Source organism: Stegodyphus dumicola, chromosome 2 (genome assembly GCF_044657685.1).
Source record: "Stegodyphus dumicola isolate Sdum_Otavi_A_Nest chromosome 2, ASM4465768v1".
Taxonomy (NCBI): domain Eukaryota; kingdom Metazoa; phylum Arthropoda; class Arachnida; order Araneae; family Eresidae; genus Stegodyphus; species Stegodyphus dumicola.
This window is the reverse complement of record NC_140769.1, coordinates 54,978,728-54,993,011: the sequence shown is the minus strand read 5'-3', so window position 1 is coordinate 54,993,011 and position 14,284 is coordinate 54,978,728. Positions and strand designations below refer to the sequence as shown.

At 34.5% G+C, this 14,284-nt stretch overlaps 1 protein-coding gene across 1 annotated transcript in view; it reads right to left on the bottom strand.

Annotated features, from left to right (window-relative positions):
- Positions 1-2,109: 2,109 nt before the first annotated feature.
- The window catches only part of wg (Wnt family member 1 wingless), a 109,383-nt gene continuing 97,208 nt past the window's right edge, over positions 2,110-14,284 (bottom strand). The window contains exon 4 of the mRNA XM_035362382.2: positions 2,110-4,179. Coding sequence (XP_035218273.1) covers positions 3,703-4,179 — 477 coding nt within the window. The 3' untranslated portion in view covers positions 2,110-3,702. The remainder of the gene's footprint in view (positions 4,180-14,284) is intronic.

Sequence of the window (14,284 nt, the reverse complement as noted above, 5' to 3'; positions counted from 1 at the left end):
ATTTGCTCGAAGAACTGCGATAGAGAATTATCGGGGAGACTACAGGCAGAATAAAATCAGGTAGAAGTAGCCGCATGAATAAACGTGAATCCTTTTGCGGGTCATAGACTTTGACACCAATTTCTAACCACAGATTCGGCATCCGGGAGGTTCAGCCAAAGACGATCAATCGCTACGACGAGCGCCGATGACCGATATTTGTTGTTATCATTATGAAAGAACAGAACAGTAACTCAGACTTAACTCAGATCCTCCTTTGTAGCAGCCACCTGACGTTGGTGTCAACGTCAACTGTGTATGGAAGGCTTTACGAAGAATGTCTGTATACGAAACGACCAGCCATTTGCATGCCGCTCGCGTCACGTCATAGAACGGAACTTTTGAGGTGAGCATGTCAACATGTCCACTGGACGGCTGATCAATGGAGGGCTGTTGTCTTTATGGATGAGTCGAGGTTTGGTCTCCAAAGCGATAGTAGGCGTTATTTGATTTTAAGAGAACCTGAAAACCGTTATTATCCTTCCATCAAACATCGGTGAGGGAGATGCATTGGGAGAAGGCAGTATCTGTGATTGGGTGGTATCTCTTTGGGTGGACGCACAGACCTCCATCTCTCTCCATATAGAATGCTTAGGCCTATAGAGATGACTTTCTTGATACTTATGCGCACTCTTATGCCGGAGCAATAACTTATGATTTTCTGCTTCAGGACGACAACGCCAGACTGCGCAGGGCTCGTATCGTGGATGATTGCCTCCAGCAAAACATTCAGTGACCAGTTCGATCACCGTATATGAATCCTATCGAGCATGTTCGGGATGCTTTAGGAAGACTTATAGCTGCTTTCAATCATCGATTTTAGACCCTTGCAACTGCTTTGCAAGAACAAATAGCTTTCACTTGCTACGGAACTGATAGACTACATTACTGACAGCATCACACATCTCTGTGTGTGCTGCATTGCTCCTAGGAGAGGTCATACTCCATATTGAAGGTATTTTCAACACCGGACTAAAACATCTAATTTGTTCATTTTATACATATGCTAATTTCTATAATACCATAATTGCCTGGTAATTTTTTTCCTGTTATTTTACTACGTGTTGTATGCTGTAGGTCAGTTTCATTAAATTCTACATGTAATTTTTTGAGTTATCGTCCTTTTTGCAAATTTTACTTAATTAATGATAACCAGTGGATAACATCCTTTTCTGATAAACGATCAGAAGAAATTTCGCTTCTGATAAATGGTTAGAACTGTTTATTATCGCTATTGAACATAGTGATAATAAGCAATTCTACCTTGAGAGTGACAAGTGAAACACTTTGATAAACTTCTTTTGTCAGTACAATAAAGGAATATATTGCATATACTATATAAGTTTTCTTTGTATTTTAATTTTGTATTGGACGACTGTTTGTGATAAAATCTGTATTCCAAAATGCCCTAGCCGAGATTTAATTCTTTACTGATATATGGCTTATTATGCGTACTCTAAAACATAATTCGCAGGTATACTCTATGAAACTATAACGACACACAGTTATTAGTAAGACACATATTCAATACTTTTACTCTACTTAATGGCTGAAGGGTTCAAATGGAGATCGATCTATTTTTGTACTTAATTTACGCGAAGAAAGCGACATGAAATAATTTAAGTTATACAAGTAGATAGCATTTTCATTTAACTTTCCAGTTGCAGTTAGATACCAATGAAAAATATAAATGATGGAAAGTATTTGTACGTATGCTTTTGAAAGTTAAGAAAGATTTTAATGTTTAATTTCATAATTTATATGATGGGATAGACATGAAAAGTTGCCATCTTTGAGAACAAATGTAGTCAATTAACTAACGGAAAATATGTTTTTTTTAAAGAATTTTCCAACTATCCTACTCTGATGAGCTTCTAAGCAAAGCTAATGTAGAGATCTCATCTGAAGCTCATATTTCAAGAATATTAAAAATATAAGTAATATGAAAAGAGTAAACTTACTTTGTTTACGAAGTAAAATGCATTAGCTGTTTTTAAAAAATAAATATGAAATAGCACATTTTGTCGCAAAAATTTTACACACCCTTATATTTAATGAAATAAACAAAACTTAATTTAACAGTTTATTACCGATTTTTACAGTATTTTAAGCATAAGGTACTTTTTTAAATATGCTACACATGTATATGTATACACATAACATACATTTCTGGTTGTATTACGACAGGAATTTGCACAACTAATTTACATATTACTAACTCATGCAAATGCTACAATTTATGAAGTCCTAAGCAAAGTTTCAGAATGTAAAAGGAGAAAGCATTTAGTCAATATGATTACATAATTTCAATAATTCCGATTTTCGCATGATAGTTAAGGGCATATCCAAAGTTAAGTGCACACTAATAATCTTAATTGTTTTAAGCAAAAAGTTGGAGTCTTTTTCAAATTAATAAATATTTAAAGAATCCAAGCCTGGTGGTATATTTATATCTTATGCCTCTCTTTTGGAATTCAAATATACAGAGTTGTAGGCAAGTATATACACGTTGATTCCCTTAGCCAGAAATAGGGTGAAACACAATACTGCGTCCAAAAAATGTCTTAAAAATACCTATCTATGCATGATTTCCCACAGTTCAATGCATAAAGATAAACAAAGGATTCTTTACTACAGCATAATACAGACATAATATTTTCAGCATATCGTTAGTGATGCATATCTGTGATCATCAAGTTCTTATCTTAAAATATGTATTCACTTGGAGAATTAAGCAGTTTCAGTATGTCTTGTATCATGGCCATGGGGTCTCCTGCTTATTTTACTATCACAGAACTGTAGCATATCAAAATGAAAACAGCTTAAACATAATTATTTCAAAATCATCATTAACATTATCTACAAACATGAAAGTTGCCTTATGTGTAAATCATTCCAGGCTAGTTTTCAAACATCAGTACAGAAACGTATTTTGTTGAATTTAATTTGGGCGCTTAATAAGCAAAGATCACGATTATAGTTGGCACTAGCTAACATCATTCAGTTAAAAGTTTTGTTTCAGTAAAAATTGCAAGCTAGTTATGACTGCAAATGCCTGGAAACGTTTGACAATGATAGCAGTTTACTGTATAAAGTGCTGAGGAATAAGCAAGCGTTTACTGTCAATAAATGCAGAGAATGTATTAAATATTCATTAAAAATTTTTAACATTATATTAGAAAAAGCACAATAATATTTAACTGATGACTGTAACCTACCCATTATGTCATATTCCATGCATTACAGTACAATATGAATAACCTTTAGGTTTTTCTGGTTACGCCAATTTGTTAATAAACATTTGAATGAATTCAAAAGTATCTCAGGGCAAGAAGATTTCCACTGTAACTTTTTTTAATTTCATTAATTGTACAGTTATTTTCTATATTATTATCGCCTTTTTTCTTTTGTTTTTGAATATTCGGCTGTAAAATCTTGAGCCCTAGGGAACACAAAAGTGTTTGTGCGTTTTGAGTATCACTGCAAACATTTCAGCATTTTTATAAGGTTCCCCTGAGTTTTAACACACAATAAACCTAATTTTTACATGAAAACTCAGATTTGCAGTTTATTCAGAATCAACACTTTCGCTACTTTGTAGCAAGTTTTGAAGATTATACACTCACATATGCAGCAACCGAGGGATCGACTTACAGACTATTATCATAAGCACGAGTGTACTAGTTTTCGTGACTTGCACATCTTACAATCAACTTGACAACACCAGTGAAAAGTACAATTACATCTGGACAATTCCTCTCTGTTCTCTGTTTTGAAACCACGACCACAGCACATGAGATCGCAGCCGTCAACTCCTTGGGATGATTCATTGCACACACGACCTGTAGTTCCTGCATGTCCTAACGCAGGATCTGGATCGCAAAAGTCCGGTGAATTTTCGAAATAGACAAGATCCTTCTTAGAAGGAGGTTTGTGTTCTGGATGGTAAGGCTTGAGAAGTGCTCGTCGCCTTACGTTCCCTCTGTTGGTGACAAGGACCCTTGAAGCGCCATCAAATCTGTCTTTGAGACTTTCTCCTACTGCCCTGAAAGACTGCAGCTGCATCCAGCAAGTTTGCACAGTACAACTCCCAGACATTCCATGACATTTGCATTGGCGACGCATACCAGCAACCACGTGCTAAGAAAAGAAAAAGGTAAAAGAAAATTATTTATAATAAAAACAGAGATTTTTGTTCATACTATATATATGAAGAAACGGATTACAAAAATTCGTCATTTATTGGAACTCTTTTGCATTTTTCAGTTGTATTCATTAACGTCAAAAATGATTGTTGTTGAATTTGAGTTAAAATTAACGAATAATTAGATTTTTAAATACAACTAAAGCAGAATTCAAAGCAATATAATATAGGCTCAGAAATAAGACATGAAACTCTGAAAAGACTATGAGACTGCAATAATTGAAGTCAAACCATGAAGGATTGATCTTTCAAGTAATGCTTTTTATGATACGATAGTAGATTTACTTACAATTAACTTTAGAAGATCAAGTCTTTATAAGATAAGTGAATTTTCATCACCAGTTTTTCTGTTAATAACATATCACGTAGAAGAGAATCTTTACAAACTTTTCACGCTTATGGCAACAATTTTGTATCTATTTAAGAGCAAGATTTAAAACTCAGAAATTCAGCCAGGAACATAGAACATTCATCTGATAGTTCATCTTGGACCATTACATTATCTTTACCATTTTCGTAATAACAAATGCAAGGCCAACCCTTCTACCTAACTTGCTACCATCAATGAAACAAATAATTCCATTATCTTGAAAAACATTAAACGTTATCATAAGTAACAACTGTTGCAAGTTTTTTCCTCTCTGATGGGTGAGGCAAACTTGAAATAGGAAGCATCTCATTCAAGGCATTAAAATGATTGTTACTTGAAAGTCTACCTGTAACATTAAGATCATTTAAGATTATTAAATATTGCTTTTTAATGAATAGCCTTGTAACTCGGCATAATGTGAAAAAAATATCCTGCTCTGAAGTTTATAGTTTACTTTCTTCTTTAAACAAATTCTCTCCCTTAAAATCTAACACTTTAAAAAAGAGTTTACCATTAAAATTTCAAAAGATTAAAAAATATTTTTAATAATATAAAAATTTATATAAGATATGAAAGAAAAGTTGCATTATGTTCTTAGTATGCAAATTTCACTTTAACACAAAAAACAATTTTAAGCTAAACAGCCATGAGAGGTTTGTTAATTTAAGAAAGGCTCTTTTAGAAGTTCAAAATATAAAACAAAATTATATATTTAAAACGAGTTGTTTAATATATAGCAATGCCAGATGATACTATAGCTATAGTAATAATAATATATTGTGCATTAGGCAATAATATTTGATTCCATAGAGAAATTGGGCAACATCCATAAGAGTGGAAAAAAATGCAATGGCAATAATTATTGTAACTGTTCACTTCTGCCTGAGCATCAATGACAGCATGATGACAGCATCAATGAGGCATTTTTTAAGCCTGTTTCCATGTTACATCGTTAAAATGAACTAAATATAGACACATGCTACTAATAATTTAATAAATAAATTTAACATATGAGTCACCTTATTCCATGGAATACACATGCAGGTTAAAATATAAAATAATTTTAAGCAAAATTGCAGCTTTAGACTGAACTCAGATAACTTTGATATAGTTATCCGCCTTTTCTGGTTATCTGCATCCGCACAATATGTTTCTAACTAATTGGCGAATTTATAAATTGACGCTAAATGTTTGTTTACTTATCTTTACGTCATATAAATTTTATTCTGGTCATAAATAATGAAAAAAGAAGCATTTTATAAGAAACAAAATAAAGCTAAAAAAATAAAATTTTATATGACCGATATTTGTACTTTTATACCCGGTAGATACTGTTTAGTTGAATACAAAGCATGAAAATCCACATGTACTGAAAATTGTATATGGTATGCTCATATAAGGTTGGCTGCTATCGCGTGTATTCCATAGTGGTAAGAAGGTAACTAACTCTACTACTACTAAACTTCATGGTATATTGCTCGTAAAACACCGAAAACAGAATAGTTCTACAGAGTGTTGAAACCAGAGATCAGATAATCAGAAAGTACCTATATATTTCAATTTACTAATTTCACTTGTGCACATCTGTTTCAAATTTAATAAATGCAGAATAACATTACGAAATTTCAATATTTCATTATTGACTCAGAAAAAAAGGAAAAGGTATAAAATATTATTAATAATTTTCATCAGTTACCATACTATCACTAATGAAACCCTTTTTCATGATAAATACTTAGGCTGTTTCGTTTTCATTTTGAAAGTGGTAGGTACAACTGTAAGCAGTGCAAGACTTCATCATGGCGTAATCTATCAAAATTGTAAAAATAAAACCAGATGTCACTGTCTCATATGCAATAATTCAAAATAATGATTTTTAAATATAGTATAAACTGCAGATTAAACATATATCAGAGTACCTTTTACCCTTCTCGTAGCTGATGTCACAAACCTTTTTTAGAATAAAAAATATGTGCATTAGAGAGACTGACCAGCTTTATCTACTAGTACTATTATCTTGTACATCCATTTCTTACTTAGTTAGTTTTGTCGTTCGTGCGGATAAAGCTTCAAAATTTCATTATGTTTATTATATCATCCATATTTTTAATATTATTATGGATTGCACCTAAAAATTGCTACAATAGAGTTCCATCATGAATTTACTCCTCGTGGAACCTTATACATTTATTTAACAGAGAAAATTATTAATTATTCAAGACATAGTTTGCCCCCTTTTTTTTTTTTTTTTCAGTGGACCATTTAGCCTGAAAGCTTATTGTAAGCATTTCTTAAAGTCGAAGCGTGAATATCTTCTGTTTTACTAGACAATAAATACGTGAAAACGCAGGGGTTTTCTTCGAAAAATGACAGCTTCAAGCTTTATCCACATGAACGACAAAACTAACTGAAGCAAGAAATGTAAATAAAAAATTGATGCATCATTAGGTTGTAACCAATTCACACATAGTTTTGTGAATGCCGTTTTTCTTATGTGACTTTCGTTTCACTTGGGCTTAACTCTTAACGCCGTTCGTAATCCCTTCGGTTCTCTTGATGCTATTTCTTTTTCTTTTCTCAGATTCATTCGGCAGTATCCGGAATATGATTTTTTTTTCCGACTCTTCGACTTTTGTCCACAATTTGCTCTGAAGGGATGGCATTCGACGACGGACGAATGCGTGAATACCACAGAAACAAGTTTGGTTAAAATTCGGAAGACACTTCCTAGGTTCCGGAGAGGAAGGGGTGTCCTCCCAAACAGCAATCCATTAGTCGTCGTCGCCCTCAGGGTCAGTCGTGACTCCATCTACATCTCACTCGGGGTGGTCTTCACTCCGCTCACCAACAAACAGAAACAGTTGCGAAATGCGATTTGAACGAAGTACTTCAGTCACGTTGTTGGATAATTAGATCACTGGAGGGCGAGATACACAAATTCAGCGTGTGAATAAAACATCCTCAGAGACATTAAAAAGGAAACTGCCGAAAAATTATTACTCCCTCTTTTTTGTCATGGAGAGCATTTTACATATAAGGCGAATGAGAGAGAGGAGTAAAAGGAACGTATTATCACCTGGTTTAGGAAATATCTAATAGTACAATTATGTTAGATAATTATTTCTCATCTCGTAACTATAGGATGAAAAGAAAGGTCTTAATTCTACATTTAAACCCTCTCCTTCAAAAGATAGTTTAATAAAAATGATTTAAATTAAGTGGGATTTATAGGTAATTAAACTGGCGTGCTCTTGGCAAGAAATAAAACAATTTATAGCAGTTTAATACAATTATTAGAATATTTTCAAAATTAAAATTAAGGAAAAAGATGGGCAGAGTGACTCCTCTGCCCAAGTGGATAAAACCAACAAATACTGATATTTCGATTCAAGTTCAAATCCTAATGAAAGGACTAGCTGGTTAATAAATTAAAAGCAACACACCAAAGACGGGTCTTTACTTAAACGAAAAAACGCTAATTTTGATGAAAGAATACTAGTTTTATCTCGTTAATGATAAAGAGCGTTGTGCACCATTTAATTTGTCCTTTTTACCTATTGTATGTATTCTACTAAAAGGCATCTAAAAATGGCACAATATATTTTGACTGACCAACTTTAAGAGGTCCCCCTGCCCCTCTTTCTCTTCTTTTTTTTTTTTTTTTTTTTTAACAGAATTTTTTTCACCTATTATGCAAGAAAGCTCAAAGCATTTCAGGATAAAATTAACACTAACACAGCCAGAAAAAATCACCGATCCTAGAGCTTGGTAAGCCTCCCGGCGTTTTAATAATATTCTGAAAAAAGCCATCTGCTATCTGAAAAACTCATCAAAAGATTAGGTTTGCAATCAGATGACAATTATTTATATAAACTCTCCCAAAGAAAATATTTTGGGAGTCTCATATTATTACATTCCACAAAAGTTATAAAGTAATGCTCTGACTGAAACAAGATTCTTTATTGAAGTGAAAAAACATTTGGTTTCAAAATTCAAACATAGACCCTATGTGTAAGTCTTGTGGAGGAAAACTCTGCAGGTTCCTGTTACTTGAAACAATTCTGTGCGACTGTATAATGCAGTTAAGACAGAACGCAAAGACACAAATTATAATATGTGAAATACAGTTACAAATGAAATTAAAATATAGGTGTAATATCTTCTACTATACTTATGCAAGAATGCAGTATGAGACTAGAGCTCCTCAAATTGAGATCTCACTACTGTAGGCGATGTAATAAATAAATTCGTACAGAAAACGGAAACAGTAATATTCATTAAGCACTAATACAGATATGCTAAATGAAAATAAGTAAATATACGCAAAAACATTTAGAAAGTAATATTAATGAGTGAAGATGACACCTGTTTCGAACCACCTTTGCACATAGTAAGTAGAATGACAAGAACACAAGTAAATGCAAATATTTTACTTAAAAAAATTAAACAATTTTATAACGTATAAAATTAAACAGTTTTACAACGTATAAAATTAAACAATTGATAAGTATCTAGTACACATGAGGTCGTGTACGTCTATTCGTGACAGTATTGATTTTAATTGTATGAAGTCAACAAAGAGTGACAATCCTCTATTGCATTAAAAAATCACCAATTCTCAGGTCAGGGTGTTCTGTGCCCTGAAACATTGAGCTTTTCACTATTTAAAGTGTTCACTTTTATAAACTAGGAAGTAGTTCTGATCCATGATCCTAAACTACTATTGTCTCATTGGATTGTAGGTGAAAACGGATAATTTTCTGAACAGTATTTTATGATCCCTCTAAGTTTGCATAGCGGTTTTTTTTTTATTATTATTATTTCAAACACGCCGTCAGTCCAATATAATTTGTGCTCCTCAACCGGCTTCTTCATATCAAATGGAACTTTATTAGAACAATGGAAGAGATAGTAATCTGGGTCACCTACTTCTCCACAGTTGCAGATCTAATTTTCTGCCTTATTGAAATGATTCAGATAGCTGAGAAACGGCTATGAACCATGAGGAAGTGTGTTATAACTCCTCTTGTGGCTTTTAGAACTGTTCCTATTTTAGGACAGAACTCATGGACACTCATCTGAATTCGGTCTTTCTGAACGGTGGACGCTTAATATCCTGGACATATTCGCCTTGTTTGATATGCCTTCTGATTGCTGCTAGGCTAAGGATTCGGTAAAAATCCAAACTTTTTTTCTTGGGGTTAGTAACTTATTGGATGGTTGCTTTAATAACTATTTATTCGGCTTGAAAAACAGATTTATTAGCTTGAAAATTATTTCCTATTTCACAAAACGCGCCGCCTGTCTCCGCTTGTCTTTGAAACATCAGTAAAATTGGTGAATGCATCTGTTCTAATAGATAGTGGTGTAACTGACATATGCCTGCTCAAGGCGCCGATTATTAGATGTCCCAAGAGAGCAGGATCATTTTTCAAAGTCCGCCCTTATAGCCTCTGAATTTTGCATTTTGGTGAAATCGCGTCACTGGTGAAGTCGGCAATTGTTTCTTCTTACTCTACAGTCAAGTCAGAGGTAGGCACCATTGCTAGGACTTGCGCGAATGTGGGCACAGTCCGGTATTCTTTGGTTGCGAGCAGTAGCTGGAAGCGCTGCATGCTTTGTCTCCTGGTCTCACACTTTACCTCTTCTTTGGCCTCAGTAAAATTCAGGCCTCAATTAGGACTTCAGTAATAACTTGTACTACAGTTTGAGGTAATGAGGAGGAGAGAAGCACGTGATGTTGTTTTCTGTATTAAGCTTGTGAGACTGCCAACCTACTGTTTGATTTGCATAATATATGCGACATGAAAGAAAGTCTGTTATCAAAGCTGACTCTTAGATACTTTGATTCCTTGACACTTCGTCCATAGAGTCCCAGTAGACGTAGGTTTTCCATTTATATTAAGAAGCTTTTCTATTTATATTAAGAAGTGTGTTATAATCTATTTATAATATTAAGAAGTGTGTTAGTCTAAGTGAGAAAGATCGTTAGTTTGTGAGAACTAGTCCACTTTACGAATATGTCCCTTCTTCTAAATCTGTTCCATCTATCATCACAAGTACAAAGTCATCCGTTTTTTCTCTTCCAATTTTTCAAAGTGGTTAAAAGCTCCGTTTGTTATGAGGCTGGACAAGGTTTGATCCAGCCAAGAGCCCTATGGATATCATCTTTTAAGTTGTTTCGTTATTGTTCCTCTGTCGGCGGTGGCTTGTACATATCTAAAGTAGCTTCTGAGAAGACCGATAATCTCTGTAGGACAACTGAATTCCATAAAAGAATTATGACATCTTGTCATCAAAGGGCGTCAAACTCGCCTTTAATACCGAATGCAACGATGGTGGAGCAGAGATTGTTTCTATTGCCTCTTACTATACTTACCAGAAGCTGCTGCGCATTTCAGGATACCAATCCATTCACCATAATCGAGCTGAACATTAAACAACCAGAATTTGGAGGATTTACTCAGTCTTCTGGCTCACCAATGACCGATTGGATAAAATTTGTAGACTGATGTAGTGTGTGCTGGCTGAAGATTGCCTGCCTTGAGGTTTTCTTGTATTTATTCCTATGTGCTACATGAGTGCAATCCACTATAAGCCTAGTCGGCAAGTGAGGACCAAGAACAAAGAATTTACGAATTAGATTCGAGTTTTGTAAGCATTACGAGTTTACAGCATGTTTTTTATTCGTATGAGTATTTATCCTACAGATGGTGCTTCCCATTTGGATAAAAATACGCGTTAACGCAAAACAGTCTGACGCAGCACACGGACAATAGTTTGGCTGTCACTATTTTCATAAGGTAGGGTCTTTTTGGTGGGGGACCTCCTAATGTTTACGAAATTTTGGGGGAACCCCATAAGCATTGCGCTAATCCGACACATGTGTGACACTGTCAGTTTCTTCACTTTTACTGTAATATACTACTGCAGTTTTAGGTCACTTTTAAAGTAAAATGAATGTTTCTGTTATAAGAAAAATGCGTCAAAATTTATTTATTTATTTTTTTTTGTCGTCTGTAATGTAAAAATGTTTGGTAATTGTAAAATTATTATAATAAATTAAAGAATTATAAAAATTGCTAAAATTTTTGGCGATCCCCTACTTCAGTCACGACCCACAGTTTAAGAAACCCTGTCATAAGGTATAAAAATCATTAGCTATGTTTCGCCTGCATAACAGTCATAAGTCGCAGCCATTATGACAAGGTAAAGCCCAGTATCTGTTACTAGGGAACCAGCCATTGCTGCGTCCAAAGAACTGATATAAAGATTTAGTCTAAATCTTCTAACTGTTCAACTTTATGCCAAGTTCGTGTAAGAAGTAACCAACCACAGCGAAAGAAATATGAATTGATATCCGGTCGATGACTTCTCTGAGTCAGCTATATATTCACACAGTTTAAACTCTGATCTGCAGGTGTTAACGAATCTACTAATTAATGATTTTTCTGTCTTATGCCTACAACAACTGTGATAGCTGTACTACCATCTGAATGCTGTCTAAGGCTGAAGTACGTCTTCAGCTATTTTCTAACGACCACCCCAAAGGATTGAGAAAAGGTTATCTCCTAAAGACAACTTAGCAATTCTCGGGAAAGCTGAACGTGTCCTGCAGTCACGTACCATTCTCAAGTCTTTATTTCCTTCATGATGATCGGCAGGAGAAATATTATTTTGTTCCCGAGAAAGACAGGAACGTGGGAGTTCTTCCTTCAAATTCCCACGCATCTGTTTATAGTTGTCTTGTTAACCTAGGTTTGAGTGCCAAACAGGAGAACACTTGTGAAAATTTTGCCATAAGCATTGCCTGTAAGCATTTCACCCACATACAATCAAAATGCTCATGCCAGTCGAGAGACGCTCTGAAAATGTTCGGGCAGAATTCAAAAAGCTGTTCCGATACTTCTAGAAAATCTTGAACAAAATCAGGAAACGCAGCTCCATAGACAGAGTTAGCAAATGAGTTAGTTTTTGAGTGGAAAGAAAGGAACCTTTTCTCCTGTATTTTAGCTCTGTCAAGAGCAGTTTTGGTTCGCTTTGCCAAGAGTATTTATATCTCTTTGCGGAGACATCCGGTAGCTGGTGGCCTGATTTGCCGCTACCTAACATGAAAGCAATCTGCTTAGAACGACCATTTGCTGGAGAGGCAACATCAAAGCTATTAGCCTCACACGGGAACTTCTACCTGCATCAAGAGAAAAACCTACTTGAGAACTTTAACGTCCAAGTAATGGACTTTGTACATCATCTGTTTTTTGTTTACAATTTTTCTTCTTTTTTCCGATGAGAACATCATCTTATAAATTACTTGCATGTCTAGAATTAGAATCTTAATAAATTGAATACGTCTCTCCTCTGCTTGTGCCAGCTCTGCACAACAGTAAGAGGATGACCGCCCCGTCTAATTTGAGATCTGCGCTGTGGTGTACTGATTTCTGTGAAATGCCTCTTACTTTCCATATATTCATCCATTAGTAAGACAACAACGTATTGGTTTAAAAGTTATGGTTTTCAAATAGTAGTTCGTATTGTGCAACTCTGCTTCTGCATTCCTCAACAATAGATAAAATTGCGAGCAACACTGAAGAAATTAAATAAATACGTATTACATATGTTATGATCATTATGTAGCCAAAGAGACAAATCATATTTTTCGGATGTTTTGTGAGCTTATACAGCAATAACTAATAAAAAAGGCTAAGATTAAATTTTAAGTTTTTTTATATATTCTGAAAAAAAAAAAAAATAAAAAAAAAAAAAATAAAATAAAAGATTGAATGTTCGATGTCACGGTCTCGTTGCATTCCCCTAGTTTTCCCCATGTGTAACGTGAATATGAGTAAGTTCTCCTTAAAAAGTCCTTCACGAAAGTACCCCATCCCTTAGACAGATATCCTTCGTATGTTTTGCGATATTCAAATAACCAAATAGAATTAGTTAACAGCCATTATACAGCTTATGTTTGCATTTATATTTCTTTCCTTAAACAAATGTATTTTTAAAATCTCGAGGAAAAAAGAGGAAGAACGCGAAGAATAGTTGGAAAGGCAGGACCATTCTCAGTCTACTATTCGAAGTTGGTGACAGATGAATTTAATGTCCATCAGTTTAGTTCGGATGACAAATGTGAAGAAAAAAATGAGTTTGATAATAAGCAAAACAGCTTTGCCTAAAATCAAATATGGAGGATTTCAGTTGTAGCGTCATTAATTTTTAGAACATTTGGCGAGCAAGAATTTAAATATTGCGAATTGGATTCAAGAGAATTGCTGGAAATTGAACTCGGAATGTTCCAGTTATTGGATGTATGTACTGACCACTGCACCACGAGGCACATGAATATAATACCTGTAATTTCTTACTTTTTCTGTCCCAGTAAAAAGGTGACTGAGGGGAGAAGCAAGAACTGGATCAGCCAATCTAAATGGTGATGAGTTATCATCTATGGCATTGTAGTCTGAACATTGCTTCAGAGTTATTAAGCAAAAATAATAAGAAAACGCTCCTACCATCATAAGTAACCGAAACCAAGCTTTCAATTAGCTAAATGCATGCAGTCTTTCACAACAAAGACACAGGGAAGAAATGTCTTTAATTTCTTATGAACATACATTTCTTTCAGAAATGCTCAAAGGCGGCCAGGCTTCTTTCCTCCTTACCGTGTGCAT